Here is a 25,404-nt window from a genome sequence, read left to right on the forward strand (position 1 = left end):
TTATATAAAGTCACATTAAATAATAAGAAATAGAGGCAAAAATTGATTGGTCTATCTGCTCCAAAGTCAGTGCCGATTTTCATTTACACTTGTCCCCCCTTTATCCATGGTTTTACTTTCCACAGTTTCAGTTTCCTGTGGTCAGCCATGGTCCCAAAATAGTTGATTACGGTACAATAAGCTATTTTGAGAGAGAGAGAGACCACATTCATATAACTTTTATTACAGTATGCTGTTATAATTAAGTTGTATTATTAGTTACTGCTAATCTCTTCCTATGCCTAAATTGTAAATTTAATTTTATCATAGATATCTATGTATGCAAAAAAACTTAGCATACACAGGGTGCAGTACTATCCATGGTTTTGGTATCCACTGGTGGTCTTTGGAATGTATCTCTCTTGGGTAAGAGAGGACTACTGTACCACCTTGCTTCTCACTATATTTTTAAACACAGTACCGTATTAGTTATACAGTATTTATACTGCTATTATGACTTAAGAATTTCCATAGTCTATCTGGACTATCTCTTGACTTTTCTCTTTTAATATAAAATTATTTAAAATGATTATAAAGTATACATATTCTTATATAAAACCTAAGAGGCATAAATATAAATCATCCACAATTTCACTAACCTATTTTGTACTATAATTTTTGTTTACTATTATAGGTAAGCGTTTTTCTATGTCAGCTATGTACTCTCCCAGAATGTAATTTTTGCAACTTCCTAATATCAACAGAGTTATTGACTTACTCTTTTAATGTTGGATATTTTGGTTGTGTTATCTCTACTGTAGCTGCTTTTTTAAAAAATCAGAATCAGAAGGATGCGCCCCTAACAATCTGTCTCTTACCAAGTCCTAGTATCAATTTCCCTCAGGTTCTTTTGCTCCAGGGTACCAATGGCTCCTTGGTTATTTTCTTCCTTTAGGGCTTTTAGTCACTTTAAAACTGTTCATAAGCAGAAAAAAATGAGGTTTCACACTAAAGAAAAAAATAAACTTTAGTTTTCTATTTTTAGGAACTATTCCTGTGGTATCAGTTTTGAGCTCCTTGCTTTCGGGAATATGATTTTTCATAGTTAATACACACCATGGGCGACAGTCAATAAAGTTACCTATTGACTTGTCTAGACTTTTTTGGCAACTTACAAAACTTATACTAAAAAGACTGTTTCTCCTATTTAATCTTAAAGAGACTTTTGTCCAATTGATATATGTAAAGATCTCTAGAATACATCCTTCAACAGCAGTATAGATATCTTGTTCATTTGTGGTCATAATACATAGTATTATGTCTACACAGTAGGACTATAATAGCTAATATTAAATCTACATAGTCTACATAGTAGGACTATAATAGTTAATATTAAATCAGGCACTATCCCTTTCTGCTAGATTTTTAAAAGAGAATTACACATTCATATGGGTATTTTCTAATGTTCTGATTTGTTCTGAATGTTAGGAAAAATGGGTAAGTCAATATTTTAATATTAGTACATATGAGAATATCAACCAAAGCAAACATTAAAAGCCATGGAGACTTGATTAAAAGTTCACAAATCATAAATGTACCAATCCATAAATTATAATAAAGCAAATACTGATGTAACCACCACTTAGGTCAAGCACTAGAATATTATCATCATACTGGAAGATGCCATCATGTCGCTCACAATTATTATTCACTTCTTCCTTTCCATTGGTATTAATAATTACTAGCCTGTGTTCTGACATCACAGTTTACTTTTGTCTGTCTTTGAACTTTAAATGAATGGGATCACATTGTACATATTCTTTTATTTCTGACCTACTTCACTCAATACTGAGAATTATCCATAATGTTGTATGAGTTATAGTTTGTTTTTATTGCTGTTATTTTCATATATGTATATATAATTTTCATCCATTCCATTACTGATGGACATTTAAGCTGTATTCAGTTTTGAACTGTCAAGAATAAAGCTGCTACGAACATTCTTGTTCTTTTGGTGTAAATGTATGCACCATTCTATTTGATATATTACTGGAATTGTTGGGTTATAGAGAAGGTATATGATCAGCTAAATATAGAAAATAATGCTAAAATGTATTTGATATGGTTTGGCCCTTTGTCCCCAACCCAAATCTCATGTTGAATTGTAATCCCTGGTGCTGGGGGAGTGACCCAGTGGGAGATAATTTGATCCTGGGGGCGGACCTCCCCCTTAGTGTCCTGGTGATAGTGGGTTCTCATGAAATCTGGTTGTTTGAAAATGTGGAGCACTTCCCCATTCACTCTTTCTTCTGCTCTGCCATGTGAAGAAGGCGCTTGCTTCCCCTTCGCCCTTCCACCATGGTTGTAAGTTTCCTGAGGCCTCCCCAAACATGTTTCCTACACAGCTTGCGGGACTGTGATTCAATTAAACTTCTTTTCTTCATAAATTACCCAGTCTCAGGTAGCTCTTTATAGCAGTGTGAAAACAAACTAACACAATATTCCAAAGTGGTTATATAAATGTATACTCCTACTAGCAATGTATGAGAATCCCCTATTCCTCCACATCCTTGACAACACTTGGAATCATCAATCTTCAAAATTTGTGGCTGCATCTTGTAATTTTAATTTGCATTCTGCTGATGAGTAATGGTGTTGAGTCTCTCTTCACATGTCCTTTGGCCATTTGGATATCCCATTCTGTGAGGTGCCTAATACCGTGACTTCCTTTAAAGACTCAAATTTGAGTCATCAACAAAAGGAGGATACTAACTTCCAGAGTTAAGCCAGTAAGAAAAACAATATTTTGAGGTAGTACCAATTATATATACCTAATCTGGATGATTAGAGAGATATTTCTATGTTTCTATTAGATGAGTGATTTGCATTGTTTATAGTTTCAGAGAGTGAATGGGGATTTTTTTTCCATTTGACCATTTATTTAGTCATAAATTCATTCAAAAATTATTAAACACCAATTTATGCCAGGCACTCTATTCAACATTAAGTTTCATCAGAGATGGAAGTGATTGATCTGGGATTAAGCACAAGCAGTGCTGGAGGGCACAAAGCAGCTGAATGGGCAGGTATACCAGACCATGCCACCCACCTTGATGCACCAGCACCTTAAGCTCAGTTCAGACCTGTGGTGTGGAGGGCCTCACAGACAACCTGATCTCAGCCTGATTCATAGCTGCTGCTACATAAGGGGGTGGGGAGGAATGAGTTTGGCACCCAGGTGATCTACTTGGCTGTCCTTTGGTAGTAACTTGCCCAATTCTGACAGTAAGTGGACAAGTATCTTAGCCATGACTTGGAAAGGACATGATAAACAGAAGTTCAGATTCCCCAGAGATAAGAGTCTGGGTCATCCTGCAAGAGGAAGAAAAGGCCCATACTTGAGTCATGGATAAATCAGCTTGGTACATGAGACTGCAGCTGCGCTATAGCCCTACTCCCTCTGCCCAAACCTGGTTCCTAGCCTTCCCCCACAGGTGTTGATCCTAAGAACCCTCGCTAATAAACTTCCTGGCCAGGTGCAGTGGCTCATGCCTGTAATCTCAGCACCTTGGGAGGCCAAGGCGGGAGGATCTTTTGAGGTCAGGAGTTCGAGACCAGCCTGGCCAACATGGTGAAACCCTGTCTCTACTAAAAGTACAAAAATTAGCCAGGAATGGTGGCACACACCTGTAATCTCAGCTATTTGGGAGGCTGAGGCAGAATAATAATTTGAATCCAGGAGGCAGAAGTTGCAGTGAGCAGAGATTGCACCACTGCACTTCAACCTGGGTGACAGAGCAAGACTCCATCTCAAAATAAATACATAAATACATAAGGACAGGCGCGGTGGCCCATGCCTGTAATCCCAGCACCTTGGGAGGCCAAGGCAGGCAGATCACCTGAGGTCGGAAGTTCGAGACCAGCCTGACCAACATGAAGAAACCCCGTCTCTACTAAAAATACAAAATTAGCCGGGCACGGTGGCATGTGTCTGTAATCCCAGCTACTTGGGAGGCTGAGGCAGGAGAATCACTTGAACCCAGGAGGCAGAGGTTGCAGTGAGCCAAGATCGTGCCATGGCACTACAGCCTGGGCAACAAGAGCTAAACTCCATCTTAATAAATAAATAAATAAGTAAAATAAACTTCCTACATGCTGATTCCTATTTCAGAGTCTACTCCCTGAGAGATCAACTCCCAGTAATATTCAATGGAAAACCAAACTGCCCTCGTAGACCTACATTCTGGTGACATACATATGTGTATGTGCTAACATATGATTAGAATAAAGAAGTTTAACTTTCATTTTCGAAATATTCCCCTCTTCACTATTTAAGCAAATTTGAATAACAGAGGTAATATATTTTTAGAACAGATATGAATTGGAAAATAAACCTGAACTGCAAGATATTAATAAAAATATTTAGGGTGGTTGTGCAGAAAAGTCAACATAGCAGGCTTTAGGCTACTGTCTTTGGAAAAGCCCGCTTGCGAGGTTGGCCCTTGGCTGGTATCTGGAAACTTACTGGTAAACAGTTCCCTACACAGATATAAACCTTTTCCCAAATGAAAAGAATGATTCACTGTGCCTATGCTGTTTGTACAAACAATGTGGTTTATATTGAACACCTGTTTTCCTTCTGGGAGTCTGGAATTTTGGTGCATGCCAGGCAGAAGAAGCCTATGTGATCTGCTCCCAATAGAAACATTAGATGCTAAGTATCTAATGAGCTTCTCTGGTAGATAAAACTTCATGTACTGTCATACCTGTTGTTGCAATTTTTTGCTGGAGGAATTAAGTATTTCTTATGTGACCTTAATTTGGAGAAAACTTTCGGAAGCTTGAGCCTAGTTTTCTGAGAATTCATCCCATGTGCCTTATGCCTTTGTTGATTTTGCTTTGTATTCCTTAGCTATAAATTCCCTGTGAGGCACATGGATTAGAGAAAGAAAGAAAAAAAGAAAGAGAGAGAGAGAGAGGAAGGAAAGAAGGAAGGAAGGAAGGGAGGAAGGAAATATATATTAGCCATAAGTACAAATATATGCCAATCCTTATGAATTCTTCTAGTGCATCATTGAATATGGCAGTGGTCTTGGGGACTCTGACAGTATAGAATTCTTCTAGTGAACCACTGAATATGGATGGGAGTGGTCTTGGGGACTCTGACACAGTCGCGTAATAGTTTTTCCAGGGAAGTCCTTTGTCAGAATTTATTTTAATACTTAAACTACATTATATTTCCAATAATGAAAATGTATAAAGATAATAAATAATAATTTAAAGATTTTGACTATTCAAGAAAGAATATACTTTATCTAGCCAAATATTGGACAAAATGTTGCTACCTCATTAATCTCCACCAAGGAAATTTGCTATACTTGAGTGGCTCTTACCTTGACCTATATTTAAAAAGGATGCTGACTTATAGCTGATTCACATGTTGGCTTAATTTTTTATAGGGTTAAGTTATATATTAATGTTTTTCCCTACATGGGATAAAGTTACTCAGACAAGGATTACCTGAGTAATTCTTCTGTATTTAGTACAGGACCAGGGAAAATTGTGTGTAGACATAACCTTGTAAACTCACAAAACATTCCTGTGTTTTTGGCTTTTTTTTTCTTAAGAGACAGTGTCTTGCTCTGCTGACCAGGCTGGATTGCAGTGGTGCAATCGTGGCTCACTGCAGCCTTGAACTCCTGGGCTCAGGTGATCCTCCTGTCTCAGCCTCCCAAGCAGCTGGGACTACAGTGCACACCATCACACCCAGTCAATTTTTCTAATTTTTTGTAGAGACAGAGTCTTGCCATGTTTCCCAAGTTGGTCTTGAACTTGAGGCCTCAAGCAATCCTCCCACCTCAGCCTCCCAAAATGTTGTATGATAGGCATGAGCCACTGCAACAGGCCCTCTATTCTTTATCTATCTTAAATTGGTTTTATTTACATAGAAAAAACAGTTTAAACTGCACTGTCACCTACGTTTATTTTAGTGTCCACTCCAGTGAACATATTTCCTGACTAAAAAGGGTAGGGCTGATGCTGTAATTATTCAGGCATACCTTGTCTTATTATGCTTCACTTTATTGTGCTTCAAAGATACTGCATTTTTTACAAATTGAAGATTTGTGGCAACCCTGTGTTAGGCAAGTCTATCAGCACTATTTTTCCAATAGCATATGTTCATTTCCTATCTGCATCATATTTTGGTAATTCTCACAATATTTCAAACTTTTAAATTATTACTATATCTGTTAATGGTGATCAGTGATCTTTGATGTTACTACTGTAATTGTTTTGGGGAGCCATAAACCATGCCCATATAAAACAGCAAACTGTTTAATAAAGGTATGTTTGTTCTGACTGCTCTACCAACCAGCCATTCCTGGGTCTCTCTCCCTCTCTTTGGGCTTCTCTATTCATTGAGACACAACACTATTGAAATTAGGCCAATTAATAACCCTACTACGGTGTTGAAGTAGAAGGAAGAGTTGCACATCTCTCACTTTAATTTGGCTAGAAATGATAAGCTTAGTCATTTAGTGAGGAAGGTATGTTGAAAGCTGAGGTAGGCTGAAAGCCAGGCCTCTTGTGCCAAACAGTTAAGCCAAGGCGTAAATGCAAAGGGAAGATTCTTAAAAGAAATTAAAAGCACCACTCTAGTGAACACACAAATGATAAGGAAGCAAAACAGCTTTCTTGCTGATATGGAAAAAGTGTGAGTGGTCTGGATAGAAGACCGAAGAAACCACAATATTCTCTTAAGCCAAAACCTAATCAAGAGTAAGACCCTAAATCCTTTCAATTCTATGAAGGCTGAGAGAAGTGAGAAAGCTGCAGAAGAAAAGCTGGAAGCCAGCAGAGGATGGTTCATGAGGTTTAAGGAAAGAAGCCCCTTCATAACATAAAAATGCCAAGTGAAGCAGCAAGTGCTGATGTCACACCTGTTGCTGCAATTTTTTGCTGGAGGAATTAAATATGTCTTATGTGTTGCAGCAAGTTACCCAGAACTAGCTAAGATCATTGATGAAGGCGATTACACTAACCAACAGATTTTCAATGTACACAAAACAGCCTTCTGTTGGAAAAAGATGCCAGCTGAGAAAAGTGGGAAATCTGGCCTTCTCCATTATTATCAAGCCTCTAAAGATTCTGGAGATACCCCTATCTCAGCCCCACAGTCCATGTGACTTTTAAAAAAATATATATGGAGGAAACTGTGAAAGCCATATCACCCAGACATTCCTAGCTAGAGAGGAGAAGACAATGCCTGGCTTCAAAGCATCAAAAAACAGGTTGACTTGTCTAATGCAGCCAGTGACTTTATGTTGAAGCTAATGCTCAATTACCATTCTGAAAATCCTAGGAATTATGCTAAACCTACTCTTCCTGTACTCTATACAAGAAACAACAAAGCCCAGATGACAGCACAAGAGTTTAGAGTTTACAGCATGGTTTACTGAATATTTTAAGCCCAGTGTTGAGACCTACTGCTCAGAAAATAAGATTCCTTTCAAAATATTACTACTCTTTGAGAATGTACCTGGTTACATCCAAGAACTCTGTGGGAGATACACAAGAAGATAAATGCTGTTTAAATGCCTGCTAACATAACATCTATTCTGCTGCCCATGGATCAAGGAGTAATTTTAGCTTTCAAGTCTTATTATTTAAGAAATACATTTCATAAGTTTATACCTGCCATAGATAGTGATTCCTCCGATGGGTCTGGAAGAAAACCTTCTGGAAAGGATTCATCATTCTAGATGCCACTAAGAACATTTGTGATTTATGGGAAGAGGTAGAAAAATGTCAACATTAAAAGAAGTTTGGAAGAAGTTGATTCCAACCCTCACAGATGACTATGAGGGGTGCAAGACTTCAGTGGAGGAAGTACTGTAGATGTTTTGGAAACAGCAAGAGAACTAGAATTAGAAGTAGAGCCTGAAGAGGTGACTGACTTGCTGCAATCTCATGTTAAAATTTGAATGGATGAGGAGTTGCTTCTTACAGATGAGCAAAGAAAGTGGTCTTTTAGATGAAATCTGCTCCTGGTAAAGATGCTGTGATGTCATTTTTGAAATGACAGCAAAGGATTTAGAATATTCTATGGACTTGGTTGATAAATCAGCAGCAGAGTTTGAAAGGACTATGCCAATTTTGAAAGAATTTCTACTGTGGGTAAAATGCTATCAAACCACAACACATATGACAGAGACATCTTTCATAAAAGAGTCAATCGGTGCAGCAAACTTCGTTGTTGCCCTATTTTCAAAATTTGCCACAGGCACTTCAGCTTTCAGCAACCACCACCCTGATCCATCAGGAGCCATCAACATCGAGGCAAGACCCTCCACCAGCAAAAAGATTATAACTCACTGAAGGCTCAAATGATCAATAGCATTTTTCAGCATAAAATCTTTTAAAATTAAGGTATTTACATTGTTTTTAGACATAATGCTATTGCATACTTAATAGACTACAGTAATGGTATAAAAAAAACTTTTATATATACTAAGAAACCCCAAAATTTGTGTAACTCACTTCATTGTGATACTTGCTTCATTACAGTGATCCGGAACCAAACCCATAATATCTCCAAGGTATGCCTGTGTTTATGTCGTTGTTAATGGTGTAGTTTTAAGTTCTCCTAGGTACATATTATTTTAGTTTAAAAAATAATATAATAATATATTATCGTGCTTGAGGACCAAAAATGTATCTGGGACCTAAAAAAAATGTGTATAAATAGTGGAACAGATCACAACTTCTTTAAGTTCTCTTACCATATGCAATTTTATATTGTTGCTATAAAACCTAGAAGTTCAACTTCCAAAATATAGTGGACACCTGTTTTGTCAGTGGCATTTATGTGCAAATGTAACTAATTAGAAAGAAAATATATAGCTAGACTTACGTTTTCACTAGATTCTCTTGCATCCTAGGCAGTTGATCCATCTGTTGCCTTTTAGAAACTTGATGTAAACCAGAACCCTGAAATACAAAAATTTGAGTGTTTATCCTCTTGGTTCATAATTGATTTCAGAAATAAGAGAGATAGTCAATTCTCAATTAACTCTCCCATAACCAGGTTCTTTTGCAGCATGTGTAAGAGAAGCTGAGAAAAATGGGAAATTCTGGCCTTCTCCATTATTATCAAGCCTCTAAAGATTCTGGAAATCCCCCTATCTCAGCCCCACAGTCCATGTGACTTAAAAAAAAAAATACAGAGGAAACTGTGAAAACCATATCACCTATGTGGTATAGATCATTAAAACTTCATGTAGTAGACGCTAAATATAGATAATGCACGCACCCTGCCGTTACACTAGATAAGACAATAGAAGCTGTAGTATTTTGAGGCAGAAATAGAAAGACAAGATAATATTTTCATTTTTGCCTATCTTGAAATTCCTCTAGGATATAAAAGTGGAGATTTCTAGTGGTCAGTGTAAATGTAATCTGCAGTTCAGAAACAATTGAGAATGATGATCTTAGAGATGGCAAATGAAGCCAAGAGTGAATGAGATCATTCATTGAGGGTACACAGAGAAGTAAGAGAATCAATAATACAAACTTGAGAAAGCAACTTTTAAAGGATAGGACAATTACCAAAGATAGACAGGCCATCATTTAAACAATAAGAAAACCTAGGAAAAAATACCATCATGGAAGTCAAGTCAGGGAGGGTGGGGAGTATTCAAAGAAGTGAGCATGGTTGGCAGTGTAAAATGCCTCACAGATGCTTCGCCAAATTTGAAGAGGAGTTGCTGTATTTGGCTATTAAGAGATAAACTAGGCGAAAGCATGATGGCGGGGTCACAAGAGAAATGAAAAGAGATAGAGGACTAAAAAGCAATGGCAATGAGTATATTCATTTATTCATGAAGTTTGGCTGAGAAAAAGAAAGCTAAGGTGGTAGTTTTATGAGGACAGTTAATCGTAAAGTAAAAGTTTGTTTTTATTTTGTTTTGGTGGAAGAGTTGAGCATGTCACAAGCAAAGGATAAGCCAAAGGCAGTAAAAGAGAGATTAAAAATATGCGAAGGGATATTATTAAGTAAGTCCTAGAGACAGCAGATAAGACTGGGGAAGAGGTTTGGGATCATTTTCCTTTAAGACAGGAAGAACAGGATAGTAAATTTGAAAATAAAAAGGAGGAAAATTGGGTTTCACACCTGATAGATTCTCTTTTGGGTGTGAGCTAAGATATTAGATCATTTGATATGAGTGACAGGTTTGGGTATATTGGAACAGAAAATAGAATTCATTCATTCATTCAGCTAATGTTACTGAGCATCTACTATATGCCGCCACTACATTAAGCACTCAGGTACAAAGACAAATGGGTTATGGTTCTATCGGGGAAACAGCAAAATAAATAGGTGATTACAATTAAGTGCCTTGATGGAGATGTGCACAGGTGCTTTGCAAGCATACAGGAGATGTAGCTAATTGAGGGTATGGGGGACTCCACATGGAAGAGCAGCCAATTAAGAACTAAGGAAAGGATATTCTAGGTAAAAGTAACAGTAAGGACCTTAGGTATAAAGCAGCAGATATATCCAGGAATAGCACATAGTATTTGGTCTAATGGCAGTCTAGGATATTAGCAGGGATAAGGCTGCAGAGACAGGAACAGCCAAGTTGAAGAGGACCCTGCGGAGACCACACCAAAAGAGCTTTGCTGTGATCCTCTGGGTAATGCAAACTGAAGGTTTTTAACAGGAAAGAACACTATTGTATCTGTATTTCAGAATGATAGGCAGCAGAGAAGAAAAATGGGTGTGGCAGAGTTAGTTAAGACTTTGGTAACTATGCTGTTGACATTATATCTAAAGTACTAAATTTAAACCTAAGTACTACATTTAAACCTAGGCAGCCACATTTTTAAATGAACAATAACAGAATTGTCCAAAAAGGCAGCTGAAATACCTGGGCAGTCTGGAACCTATGTTATGAGGAATGGCTAATGTAACTTAATATTTTAGCTTAGAAAACAAAACAAAACAAAAAACTATGGGAAGACTGAGAGTCATTTACAAATCTTTGAAAAACTATCTTGCAGGAGTGTAGACTTGTTCATATTCATCAGAGGATGTAACTAAAACCAGTGGATTTTAAGGAAGTTTCAGGAAAAGAGAATAAGAGGCATCATATGATGTTTTAACAATTTTAGCAATTAGAACTTCCCGATAATGAAACAGAAAAGCCTCAGATTCCTTATCTGTGAGCTAAAAGCATTATATTCCTCAATCTCTCAGAGCCATTGCTAAAATCCTATGTTTACGAAGATAGAAGCTAAAACTTAAGTTTATTATGTGCTGCAAAAAGCTCTAATCGGTCTTTCTGCCTGACTTTTAAGTAATGCAACGTACCTATGTATTAAAAAGCAATGTCCGTATTGTACTTATGTTGTGCATATCAGAAGACTCCCAAGAGGGGGAAACTCAGTTTCATTCAAAACAGTGAATCAAGAGTGAGACAAAGCTACAGAGAGGACAGCAGCAGAAGGATAAACAGCACACTCAGCAAATAGCTCTAGTTATCTACCAATGAATCAATTATTTATGTATTCAGCATGGGAAGAACTGCAAATCATCCATTAACCTTTCCAATTACCGTAGTATCCACATGGTTAGAACTGTCCTTCACTATAAAGATTAACAATTCACTCTAGAGTGAAAATCTTTATTAACATTTATACTGGGGACAGGATTAACATCTTCCTGGGAAGCTGTTAAAATAGGCTTTTATCATATGTTCAGTGATCCTGCGGAGTCAGAGTAGCATTATTTCACATAAGTGAATTTTTCATATAAACAAAGGTAAATGAATGCTTTGGGGACAAAAGACTTTACTTTTAACCTTAAAAAAATCCTCCAACAATGTTTTATATATCACCTTTTTCTTAATAACTTGGGCTTATGATTATGAACATACATTTCCATTTTATGTTCAGTTCAGTAAATAATTTTGCATATTTGCTTTTTGCCACTCTTTGTGAAAGGGAATAGAAAGCATGAGTCACCCTGACTGACCTCAGGGAGGAACCTACAGCTGAGTGAAGCAAACAGATATATCAGCAATAAGGGACCAAGAGGAAGGCTAAGGCAAGTAGAAATTCTGGTGCCCCTGTCACAGACAGGGGCTAGGAAAATCAGAAAAGAAACACAGGAAAGTGATATTCACCATTTACTGGAATTTAAAACCTATTATGTGTCAGACACTTCACCCAGCACTTCGCATATATTATTTCTCTACATACTCACAAAACCCCTGCAAGATACTGATATTTCCTTTTCACAGGTGAGGAAGGAAATTAAGGCCCAGAAAGGTCACACGGTAGTAAGTGCAGAGCTGGGATTCAAATTCAGATTTGCAATGCCATTACAGTCTGGTCTTTTCATCATGTCATGGCCCCATAAAGAGGTAGTGTTTGTGCTAGACCTTGAAGGATGTGGAATTGGCATGTATGAGAAGGAGCACATTCCAAGCACATAGTCTGAGGAAAGGCATAAAGATGCCTGTGATCTAGGAGGAATCAGTGCCTTCAGCCCAGTATCAAGGAACATGAAGTTTGAGCTAATCATCCATTTACAGACAAGAGACTGCAAGAACTTATCCTATCTTGTCTCAATTTCTTACTTACCTTAGTCAACACTACAACACATACTTCCCTTTACCAACAATAGAACTGACTTTCTCAAAATTTTCTAAATGTCCCCCATTAGCTCTAAGCCCCAAACCTAATGCCCTTCCTCTCAATCCTTTCATTATCCCTCTAGATATTCTGGATCAGTGACTAGCAGATTATTCTGCATGCCACTCCCATCCTCAAAATCCTCTACCTCCTTGTCTGACCTAGCTACGTCTTCAGGACTCCAACCCTCTTTTCCGCTCTTCTTCCCTTGACTGTCACTGTTGAACTTCTTCAGAGCAATATCCTAGACTATTTTTTCTTTTCCCACTGTATATTCTCCCCAAAGCATTTCATTCATTCAATGACTTCACTTTTTATATAATAATTTTGAAATTTTATATAATAATTTGAAATTAATAATTTTCAAATCTTTATTTGTTTCCTGAGAGTCATATATCCAACTGCTCTTTGGACACTTCCATTTGGATAACACATATTGAAAACTGAGTTTACATCCTAATCTTAAAACATATGCCAAAATAAGATTAATATTGATTAAATATTTAAATGTCAGATATTATGCTATACAAATACTAAAATATGTGGTGAATGCTATGAAACATTGAGATGGTCTTTTTAACTGTAACATTAGAAATCATAAATAAAAGATAGCTCTGACAACCTCAAAACAAAAACTCTACAATACCAACAATATCATAAATAAAACTGAAAGGCAAATGAATAGCTTGAAAATAGATGCAACACCTTTCATAATTTACTGATCACCTCTTTGTCCTGTATTTATAAGTACGCACTTCTACCAACAGCAGTTCCATCTCTCGAGATCTTACCATGCATAATTATAAAGTGAAGTGCCTTGAATTTCATGATAGCCCAGAGATAGCAGCTACCTGTTTGAATTCTAGTGATTAGGGGTGAAACTAAAAGGATAATTAAGGAAGCAAATACAAAAAATAACCTCTTAATTTGGAAAACTGTTATGTCCTTTTTACTTTTTTTTTTTTCTGAGATGGAGTCTTGCTCTATCAGCCAGGCTGGAGTGCAGTGGTGTGATCTTGGCTCACTGCAACCTCTGCCTTCCGGGTTCAAGCTATTCTCCTGCCTCACCTCTGAGTAGTTGGGACTACAGGCGCCCACCACCACGCCCAGCTAATTTTTGTATTTCTAGTAGAGACAGGGTTTCGCTATGTTGACCAGGCTGGTCCCAAACGCCTGACCTGGTGATCCGACCACCTCAGCCTCCCAAAGTGCTGGGATTACAGGCTTGAGCCACAGTGCCCAGCCCTTTTTATTTTTTATACAAGTTGTATATTTTCCTGTCTACCCTCCATATTTAGAAACTTAATTCCAACATCTGCTTCTCTCCCAAACCAAAAACAAAACCTAGAAAAGTGAAAAACATAATTTATAGTAAGAAGAAACACTTAGAATTTGGAAATAAAAAAGAGTTACCTGAGACATTTCAGCTAGGTATGTACAGCGTTCATTGTTGATCTTCTGGTAAGCCTGTGTGAAGATACAAAAGCAAAGGGTCCAACATATGAGAAGATTAGCAATACTAGCAAGACTAAGTTAAGGTGTATGTCTCTATAGTGTAGGAAATAGTTTTGTAAGCATTTTGTGATAATTATAGAGTAGGTTTGTAGATAACATTAGAAATAATGGCAGTTTCAAAGGAATTGCTAAGTATAGAGTAAAAACAAACCTTTGATTCTTGTTCCAGTTTAAGTGCATAGTATTTCACTTGACTTTCAAGAGTCCTCTTTTCTTTTTCTAGCTGTTTAAGTAATGTGTTTAAGGATTCCTAAAAATATAAACAGTAAAATTTTATATGTACTCATGTTCTAAACAAAATAAGAAATGACCATCAATTTCTTCACTAGTAAATGCCTTGTATACCTAATATTTTGTGATTTCACAATTCTATGATGTGTACTTTTTTTTTTTTTTTTTTAGACAGAGTCTCACTCTGTCACCCAGACTGGAGTGCAATGGCATGATCTTGGCTCACTGCAACCTCCGCCTCCCAGGTCAATGCGATTCCCCTGCCTCAGGCTCCCAAGTAGCTGGGATTACAGGCACCTGCAATCATGCCAGGCTAATTTTTTGTGTTTTTAGTAGAGACGTGGTTTCACTATGTTGGCCAGGCTGGTCTCAAACTCCTGACCTCAGGTGATCCACCCACCTCAGCCCCCCAAAGTGCTGGGATTACAGGCGTGAGCCACTGCACCGGGCTGATGTGTACTTTTTAAGTAATAGTAATAATCACAATATTTATTGAACCCTAACAATATGTCATGTATTGTACTAAGTGTTTTTCTTTTTTTCATATTAAACTATCTTTATTTGAAAAACGGTATCGTACAAACCTAACACTCTCTATCAAACTTCAATAAGGGCAATTTCCACATTGACTAATGAATAGTAGCTAAACTAACAAGAGATCTATCAAAAGTGCTTTCAAAGGAGCAGCACTGGCTGATGTTCTGCTGAGGCTGTGGGCATTCAGGACCTGGCTACAGGGAAAACAGAATCAAACCAGCTGGTGCTTTGGACCCAAGCCCTCACACCGTGACCTGCCTCCCTCCTGGGGGCCCTGGCACTTCTGGGTTCCTTTGGCACTTCCTGGCCCCTGTGGGAGCAGGAACTTGGCCTCACAGTTAGCTGGCTTCTGCCTGTTGTGGTCATTTTTTTTTCCAGAGTGCCCAGAGTGCTCTCTCAGTGGACATGGCGGTCATCCAGCTTTCCTGAGGTGTTTTCTCAAGGAAGAGGGTCTTGCTATGAAAACTGGAAGTGTCTTTCTTCAATTCTTGGGCCAGTTCTTGGAACAACTTGTAGCAGTCTGATACAAGCAGTTCAAGTTTTCATGCACCTTGTGAAGTCTCTGGTCGGGGTCCAGGCAGTAGGTGTCCTCCTCCATGGACTGCTGCTGAGACCCCATCATGCGTTCTCCATGCAGTTCAGATACAGTGGGGAGGGTCAGCTACAGCTTCAGGAACTCTCCCACAGGCTGTGCCCTTGCACCCTGCAGAAAGCCCTGCTCCCTGGCGTGGTGGCTCACACCTGTAATCCCAGCACTTTGAGAGGCCGAGGCGGGTAGATCACTTGAGCTCAGGAGTTCGACACCAGCCTGGCCAACATGGCGAACCCTGTCTGCACTAAAAATACAAAAATTAGCTGGCATGGTGGCGCATGCCTGTAATCCCAGCTACTCGGGAGGCTGAGGAAGGAGAATCGCTTGGACAGAGGTTGCAGTGAGCCGAGATTGTGCCACTGCACTCCAAGCTGAGTGACAGAGCAAGGCTCCATTGAAAAAAAAAAAAAAAAAAAAAAAAGAAGAGGCCTGCTTGCCGATCAGGCTTTGGACTTGTCCTGTGAGTTCTTTCCTTCTTTGGATTTCTTCCCATAATTGCATTCTGCTTCTCCAACTTCCCCTCAAGAAATAAGAAGGATGCACCTAAGCTACCATTGTCATCCACAGTCTTCAGAGGAACTTGTGGCCGGGACGCTGAAGAGGACCCACTATGTCCTGCTTCCCCAATCCCCATTCACTGCCAAGTCCCCGTCCTCCACGTAGTCTCTTACCACCCTTGAGCAGATGCAGGGCGCTCAGCACGGTGTGGGCCAGGGAGGTCAGTTGTCCCATTCCAATATTCATGTGGGCTGTTTCATTCCTGTCTTGGCCTGCTCCAGCCTTTCCTTCTCCTTCTTTGCCTGCAAGCGTTGCTTCCATCTTGCAATTTCTTGGCTGGGCAGCTGTGCAGGTTGCTGATGGTCAGTGCTGTCATTCAGATCATCTGCAGTTTGCCCCTGAAGATCTCCAGCATGCTGTGAAGTGTGAGGGACGTGATTTGCATCAGTCACTTAGGGAAGTTCAGGAGGCCTGTTTTTTCACGCTTTTCTCAGAAGCTCACTGTTTTAGTTTGTTCTCATGCTGCTATGAAGAAATACCCGACACTAGGTAATTTATAAAGAAAAGAGGTTTAACTGACTCATGGTTCTGCATGGCTGGGGAGGCCTCAGGAAACTTACAATCATGGTGGAAGGCACCTCTTCACAGGACGGCAGGAGAGAAAATGAGAGCAAGCAGGTGAAATGCCAGACACTTATAAAGCCATCAGATCTTGTGAGAACTCACTATCACAAGAACAGCATGGAGGAAACAGCCCCCATAATCAATGACCTCCACCTGGTCTTGCCCTTGACGTGTGGGAATTATTACAATTCAAGATGAGATTTGGGTGGGAACACAGAGCCAAACCATATCACTCAGTCACATCTGAAGGGAAGGCCTACTCATTTCATTTAGAACCCCTCAAGCAGAGGTTTTCGAGTGATCAAGGACTGACCTCCAGCATGGGTGATATGAGGCCCCCACGGGCCTGGGGTGCTGGCCACATCTTGGCCCTGGCCTCTCTGTGGACCTCACCCTGGGCTGAACCCCTCTGGGCTGTCTCTTCCCTTCTTCTCACTGCATGTCATCTCCTGATCATAAAGGCCACCACAGCAGCACATGTCTGATCACCGAGAGTGTCCATAGGTTCCCTGGCACTAGTCCCAGGATTCTGCACATCACTAATTACTACTGCCCACAGGTGGGCCAGCAGCAGCTGGGTAGGCACTGTGTGGCAGGCAGAGGTGCTCTCTGGCTCCTGAGGGCTCTGCAGCTTTGCTTCCATTTGCCAGTGGCCTGGGGGCCACAGCTGACCACTAGTGTTCTGTCTTTAACACAAACAAGGGCCTAACGACCAGGTAGACCACCCATTGAGCTGGGGATAGGGGAGGTACCCGGTGTTATAGAAAACTGTGCTCTTGATTTGGCTGTACAAATAGAAAGTGACATTACTTATGCAATGCCTTGGGGGAGTGGAAAGAGCTCATGGCAGCCCCTAGCTCAGGCGATTTCAGGCCCCATCTAGCCCTACAGCACAGCTAGAAGGTCAAAGCAGGGCTATCTCATAGCCCTGTGTCCACACATAATCCTCTCAGGGCACTGTGGTGGCCCATCCCTGGTGAGGTTCATTACCCTAATTTCAAGTTTCCTTCTGCTTCAGGGAAGCCTGGTCCTGCCTACAAAGAGTCTGTCTACTGGCTGGGTGTGGTGGCTCATGCCTGTAATCCTAGCAATTTGGGAGGCCGAGGCAGGCAGATCACGAGGTCAAGAGATCGAGACCATCCTGGCCAACATGGTGAAACCCCGTCTCTACTAAAAACACAAAAATTAGCTGGGTGTGGTGGCAAACGCCTGTAGTCCCAGCTACTCGAGAGACTGAGGCAAGTGAGTCGCTTGAACCCGGGAGGCGGGGGTTGTAGTGAGCCAAGATCACACCACTGTACTCCACCCTGGCAACAGAGCAAGACTCCAACTAAAAAAAAAAAAAAAAAAGGAAAAAATCTTTCTACCTTACTAGATTGAGCTCCTTGTAAAAGGGACTATGTTTTCTTTATCTCCATATCCCCAGTAGCTAGCCAGTGACCAGTATACACTAACGGCTCAGTCATTGTCTTATTTTGTTGTCTACTCTGACTTTGGACATGTCACTTCCCCTCTTGACCTCCATATTCAGATCTGTGAATGAGTAAGTGGGTAAAGTCCCTCTAGCTTTAAAACCCCTCCAATATAGACAGAACTCAGAAACCAGAACCAGAAGCTGAGGAATGGCGAATGGAACATTTTCCCTGGTGTGATGGATGAGACCGCAGATCTGGCTACTAGGGTGATTTTTTTGCCACTTGAAAGCCTGTGCAGAATTTGACCCTAGTTTTCAAATCAGACTCTAGAATGATCTTCAGTGATGGTGGTTTTGCTTTTGAGACTGTTATTGACACAACAGTTTCTGGAAATCTTTTTCAAGGAGAGTATGGGGGCTTCTTTGGCCAAATTGGGTGGGTGCAGGCTCCATCAGCTCGGCAGCTGCTGTCTGGGCCACAGCCTGTCTGCTGAGTCCTGCTCCCCTACAGAGGTTTTTGTCAGAGGCATTTGAAACAGAGCAACTCCATCTTGAATAGAGGCTAGGTAAAATAAGGCTGAGACCCACTGGGCTGCATTCCCAGGAAGTTAGACATTCTTAATCACAGGATGAAATAGGAGGTTGGCACAAGGTACAGGTCAATAAAAGGATGCAGTAAAGAAATGGGGCAAAACCCACCAAAACCCTAGATGGCGACAAAAGTAACCTCTGGTTATCCTCACTGCTCATTATATGCTAATTATAATGTATTAGCATACTAAAAGACACTTCTATCAGCACCATGACAGTTTACAAATGCCATGGCAACATCAGGAAGTTACCTGTCTAAAAAGGGAAGGAACCCTCATTTCCAGGAGCTGCCCACCCCTTTCATGGAAAACTCATGAATAATCCACTCCTTTAGCATATAATCAAGAAATAAGCACAAAAATAGCCAACCAGCACCCCTGGGGGCTGCTCTGCTGATGGAGTGGCCATTCTTTTATTCCTTTACTTTCTTAATAAACTTGCTTTCACTTTACACTACGGATTTGCCTCTAATTCTTTTTTGTGCAAGATCCAAGAACCCTCTCTTGGAGTCTGGATCCGGACCCCTTTCCACTAACAATTTCTCCAGACATTACAGTGTGACTGGCCATGTCATCTGTCACAGGTGTGAAAACAATCAAAACCAAGAGCCTGAAGCTGCCGGGATGAGTGCCTGCAGAGGAATCCTGCTCCCTGCAGGCACATCTAAAATGTGTTCCTGTGCTGGGGCCCTGCTCTTTCCAAGAAGGCAGGCTCCAGGTACTCCCAGGATCCTGCTCCCTCGGATACTACAGTCTATGTAGGCAGCAGGACTAAAGTGATGAGAGCCGCCATGATAGTGAGGGCCGAGAGCAGGATGGCGGAATTAGAAGGCAGCGTCCTGCCCCCTGGCGATGAGCTGAGTCAATTGGTCCCTGTCTCCTCCTAAGAGCCACCATCTTGTCGTGGCTTCCCTCAGGAACATTATGAGCTCTCCCCCAGGAAGCGCTTCTTGGTTTCCCATTGTTACCGGATGGAAAGTCTTGACTGCCAGTTGTCCAGGTTCTTGGTGTATTGAACAAAGACTTGAACAAAATGCTCAAACAAGGCAATGGACGACAGCGACATACATTTGTTGAAGCAAAAGGACACTCCACAGAGTGAAGCAGGATTAAGTAAGTGGCTCAAGAGGTCTAAGTATGTTCCCTGGGGTTATTAACTAAAAGAACTTGATAACACCCTTTAGAGGTTTCCAATTGGTTACACACTATGCAAATGAAGACAGCCCACGACCAACCAGAGGCTGAAGACATGGCCTGCAATCAATCAGAGGCTGAAGTGGAGTTACACTCTATGCAAATGAAGGATAGGCTCACGACCAATCAGAGGCTGAAGTGAAGACTTGGCCCACGACCAATCAGAGGCTGAAGTGAAGACTTGGCTCGTGACCAGTCAAACGTTGAAGTTTTCCTTTAGGTTTAATTCCAAGAAGTCAGAGGCAGGTTGGCCTTAGGCTCCCTGTCTCCAGACCCTATTCTCCTGCCTCATCTTCTCCAGACTCCTACCAGGTGGTGGCCTCTCTGGCCCTGCCAGGGACTGGGCGCAGGGAGGGGAGGGGTGGCTGACAGGCCTGCCTGAGGCAGGTGGGCAGTTTGTGGCCTTCGGGCATGGCCTGCTCCAATGGAGATGCCTCCTTGGCCTGCCCCAGCTCAGTCCCTCTCCATGCCTCTGGGAGCCCTGGGCCTAAATGCTTTTCATAGGTTATTTCATTTAATCCTTATTACAGTTGAAATGGCTAATATATTTCTATTTAACTGTTGAGAAGATTGCAGCTTATAGAGATTACATAACTGGCTCAAAGACACGCAGCTAATAATGGTAGAGCTGGAATGTGAACCCAGGTAAAATGACTCCAAAGGCCACAGAGGGTAAACAATTATTATATGCATGTTCATTTTATTGTTACCATTGTAACAAAAGAGGTACAGGCAAAGACATTTAAAGAGGATGTCCTACTGTTAACTGTATACTCTAAGTCAATTTTTACTTCCTGGTGAAAACTAACTTAGAAATCTACAAAAACAGGATCAAACAGGCACCCAAATATAGGAAAAAGTGTATGGCACCTTTTTTATAAAAAGATGGAATGTAGTGAATTATCTTGATCCACATCAATAATACCATACACATACATGATTATAAATTGTTAGAGAAATATACAATTAAAATGTATAATTTTTATCTTCCAATATGAGTTAGACTAGTTTCCTGGTATTAGTGAAACAAATGTATGGAAACCCTTACGTAAAAAACTCCAGCTACTTGTGATGAGGAGTATCTAGGTTAAGGTCTTACAACTGGTCTACTCTGTAATATCCTCACAATTCTCCTTTAGTGCCTATTCTACCACTCTACTTCTTCCACTTCTTTGGCTTGATAAATAATCTCCTTTTCGTGATCATATTGTTTTTCGTTTTTTGTGTCAGTGCATCCCTCACAAACTCTAGAACTTTCTTTTCTGAATGCTACTTTTCATAAGAGCCTCCTACCCCCATCTGTTTTAGCTTTTCAGAGAGGACCTAGAAGTACACGGTTTCCTGAGTATCACATATAGAAATGTAGAAAAGCTTTCAAGAATCTAATAATCCTTCTACCTGGCCAACATTCACTGAGGGCAGAAATCTGTACTGACTTGATGACTGGGGATGAGGAAATCTGGGAAAGAGGTATGTGGATGGTCCTATAAAAGTGGGAACAGAGGGTGAAATCCCTGTATTGCACAGTAATTTTCACCAGAGAGCACCCACTATGTAAGAGGCATTAAACCATGTGGACCAAAGGCTTAACCAGGAGATAGCATCTGGTTTCTGTTCTTGGTCACCCCAGTGGGTGGACAATGAGCTCATGAACAGTAACCACAGTGGCTGAGATGGCGACTTTGCGTTGGCTCAACAGCATAGGTCCCTTCCCACCAAGACTAATCTAGTACTGCTGCTGCTCAATGTCTAGCCTGCCAACAAGAGACGACAACATAAGCCCCTGTTACTGTGCCATCCTTCAAGATCAATCAGCTGCTTGGTGGCAAGCTGATTATACAAGATGCCTTCCAACCTCAAAAGAGCAACAATTCATCCTGACAAGTGTTCCTGATAGTTTTACCTTTCCTACCACAGTGCCTCAGCCAGCAACATAATTTGGCAATCTATCAGTTCTGAGAAGGAAGTTTGTTTTTTCACTCAAAAGGGCTCCTTTAGGCCAAAAAAACAATCTTACCATCCTTTTCAGGTGGGACTGGCTGGACACTCAACTGGTTGATATCCAAGACTGGCAGCCTAGCATAATTAGGGGCTCAAAGCATATGAGTTGAAGGCAGAATGCTAGGCATAGAGCTAATTCATAGCAAAGAAAACCCACACTACCACTAGAAGGTAACATGTGCCTGTTCTGTAGGAAAGCTGTATTCTTTATGATTAGACTTGCTTCCAGAGCCTGCCCTGTGATCACAGAACTGAACATCAGAAACATGCCACTGGGAACTTGCTGGGTGGAATTTACTGCAGTGCATTTGTGAGTTCAGGTAAATTCGTCAGCTGATTTTAGCCCAATAGACCCAGATGCCAATTTACTCTAAATCTGCTTAGGTCTGGGTTGTTTAATCATCCCACACTTTTTAGTTTTGTCTTATACTCTGGGAAAACCATTAAGAGGTGCCCCTGCTGAGAGACTGTCACATGTCAGAAACTTTTTCAGGAAGTTCATATAGAGGAATAACTGTCTACCCCTCTAGTGCTGCCCAGAAATGCTTGGCCCCACCCAACTTGAATCTACCACCCAGAAATGACTTATGTTAACAATTAAACCTCGTCTGCCAACACTTCAGCACATAGTGTTCAGATTACCAAATACACAGCCCTTGGGGAGGTATGTGAGCTCATCCTTAGACAACAAGGAGATGAGTGGAAATAATTTTCTAAGGCCAGCCTGACCAACTCTCACATAATGCTATTTGAACTGTACCAGCATGACTGTGCCAGCACCTGATCAATGATGAACACCTCCATCTCCTTCTGGGTGTGAAAGTACATTATATATTGATTTACTGCTAGATCTAGTCTCCTACTGGCCCTGTCCTGGTAGTCTTGGACTCCTAACATGTGCCACAAAGATTAGTTCTAATACCTAAATAAATAGAAGTACTACTAGCTTTGAACTATACCTAGGAATTCAAGTCATGCTTCAAATATGCTTTTAATTGTGGCTCAAGCCTTCAATCATGAAAACCTGAAGATCCCCTGCCCCAACTGAAAGGATAAAGGTGGCTGGAGGGGTGAAGATTGGTATATACTGGATAGCCCAACATAGCATCTTTAAAGAATGATTTTTACCTAGGAAGTATGTTCTGGGCTCTGCTCTGTGCATAAAAGGGCCATCTAACTATAGGTCCAGAGCTAGTGGCCTTGCTTTCTTTAACTATGTCTCTGTGCCCAGCTCTGGATCAGTGATGGGGGTATCTCTTTTCTAAGAGATACTGTGGTTGGCCAGTCTATGTAAGGTCTCCACCTCTAGACTAATGAGCTCTGGGGACATATAAAGCAGTGAAAACTCTTTTGGTATAAAACATATGACTGAAAGAAGGAGAAAATACAATTTGCAGAAGGAGGTGAGTTCTGTCCTAGAAGAAGCCAAAGGGAATGCTGGTCAAACCAAACCAAAATGCCCTCTACAAAGGAGATGTTAAAGCCCAGGGTTTGGCCATGGTATCTGGGTTGCTGAAAAGGAGTAGGAGAGGAAGGGATTAATAGAATTAAGCAGTTCGAGGAATTGCAAGGCTATAGTATGCGTTGAATTTACAATCAAGTTCCCCAAAACATTGGTACGAAAGTAGAGAAAAAAAGGGTCAGATAGAGGTCAGAGCAATAATACACTCATTTGGTTTAAAATTTAATCCCCAACTGATAACTGATCATTTTCAGTAACTCCAATTAGTTCTCACATTCTTGCAAATTAAAGGGAAAAAATCTTCAAGTCAAATTCTCTCAATTATATTGGTCATGATCTAGGTCACTAAATCTATTAAAAGAATCATTCAAAGGAAAATGGAAGCAGCTGATTTAAATCTCCACAAAGCAAAACTGCAAAATATTTTAGAGCTCATACCTTCCTGAAACACAGCTACTTCTCTAAACACTTTATTCTCTCTTAGATACTTCTTAACAATTATTAGAATTTTAAAAATTATATTAAGAGAATAATTAGGTGAAACAGGACAAGTTCCAGTCTCTGAAAATAATTCTAGTGATAAAACAAGTCCCTCAGAAATGGCACATCCTCACTATATATGTTTGACTAACATCCCTGTTAAAACATAATTGGGTGATATTTCTCAGGTAGGTATTATTGTTCTTCAAAAATTAATTACACACTAGTATCATGAATGGTTTCCAGTTCCCTTCCCCCAAATACAAATTTGCTCCAGAAGAAAATCAATAAAAGGTAAACATATGCAAGAAGCTAAACTGAATCATTTTATAGAAAATTAAAGCCCTATGAAATAAACTGCTCAATATGAAGAGCTTTTGAAGGGATAATCAGGGGGTGAGGGAGGTAGTTCAAAATTCTGCCACATGGATGCTTGCTCCAAGAATTCCAAGTTTAGGCTACCATAGTAACATAGATCAGTTACATAATTTGTTAAATACATTTATAGATGTAAAATGAATCCAACCCTTTTAGTATAGTTTTAATGGAAAATGTATTCTAAGTTCTAAAAGAAGTTAGCTTACAAATAACTTTCTGGAACACAAATTATTTTGGCATTAAAGATGACCTGAATTAGATGGGATTCAAAACTTTAGAAATTCATACCCAAAAAAAGTACATTCAAAATAGCAGTTAAAAATACAGGCAATATATGATTAAAAGCCAAAATCTGAAACATACACAATAAATACTTCAGAAATTTTTAAAAGAAGTTGATCAACATGGGCTACAGAGTCCCTAAAATGAGAAGGATTTAGATGGAAAAAGTGAGATGAAAGAGCTATATACTGGTCACAGGCTTGAATCAGAAATGATTATTTAATGGGAGTGATACAGCTGAAGCAAAATATTTGAGCAATAAATAAAAAACAAAGTAGGATACCTAGGGAAGGACCTGGATAAAGAAAGCTTAACATGTTAGGCTCAGGAGTCTAAGAACTGGGAGCTATTCCAAGTTATTAAAGAAGAGACATGATGAAAATAGGGACTTCAGAATATTAGTCAAGTGGCAGTCTCTACGACAGAGGATGTTTTGTTACTTTCAGGTGTGAATTTGCAATTCTAACTCTCGAGGCTTAAAAATTTTTAATATACCTGTACTTCCTTTGTGACTTAGACTATATCTTGCTGCTATTCCCAACCTGACTAGATTCCTTGTCTCGTAGCCTAATTTTACAATTCATTCATTTATTCAAATACTACCAATGAAGCACCTCTTATGTGTCAGGCATTGTGCTAGGGATAGCACACTAAAAATTACAAACCCCGACCCTGTCCTCATGAAGCTGAGAATCTAATAGGGGATTCAGAATGTGGTCTATCTTGATGAATGTTACATGTGAGCTTGAGAAGAATCTGTGTTCTGGTGGTGTTGATTGGAATATTCAATAAATGTCAGTTAGATCAAGTTGATTGGTAGCACTGTTCAGGTCAAATGCCTGCTTGATTTATCAATCACTGACAGTGGGATGTTGAAGTCTCCAACTTTCATAATGGATTTGTCTATTCTTCCTCCAGTAATTTATCA

General features: G+C 40.1%; 1 protein-coding gene across 23 annotated transcripts in view; it reads right to left on the reverse strand.

Annotated features, from left to right (window-relative positions):
* CCDC169 (coiled-coil domain containing 169) overlaps positions 1-25,404 on the reverse strand; it is a 70,816-nt gene that overhangs the window by 12,651 nt on the left and 32,761 nt on the right. For 10 of the 23 annotated variants that reach the window (XR_010130532.1, XR_008671140.2, XM_055360650.2 and 7 more), the window contains 3 exons: positions 14,345-14,443; positions 14,092-14,145; positions 8,894-8,970 (listed from right to left, as the gene is read on the reverse strand). Coding sequence is in view for 9 of the 23 variants with exons in the window: in XM_055360650.2 (XP_055216625.2) it covers positions 8,894-8,970; positions 14,092-14,145; positions 14,345-14,443 (230 nt within the window). In the remaining 14 variants the exon portion in view is untranslated. Of the gene's footprint in view, positions 1-857; positions 955-4,745; positions 4,903-8,893; positions 8,971-14,091; positions 14,146-14,344; positions 14,444-25,404 lie in introns of all 23 variants that reach the window. The other 13 variants (XR_010130524.1, XR_010130533.1, XR_010130527.1 and 10 more) reach the window with 4 other exon arrangements.

The sequence above is a fragment of the Gorilla gorilla genome, chromosome 14 (genome assembly GCF_029281585.2).
Source record: "Gorilla gorilla gorilla isolate KB3781 chromosome 14, NHGRI_mGorGor1-v2.1_pri, whole genome shotgun sequence".
In the NCBI taxonomy this organism is placed as follows: Eukaryota; Metazoa; Chordata; class Mammalia; order Primates; family Hominidae; genus Gorilla; species Gorilla gorilla.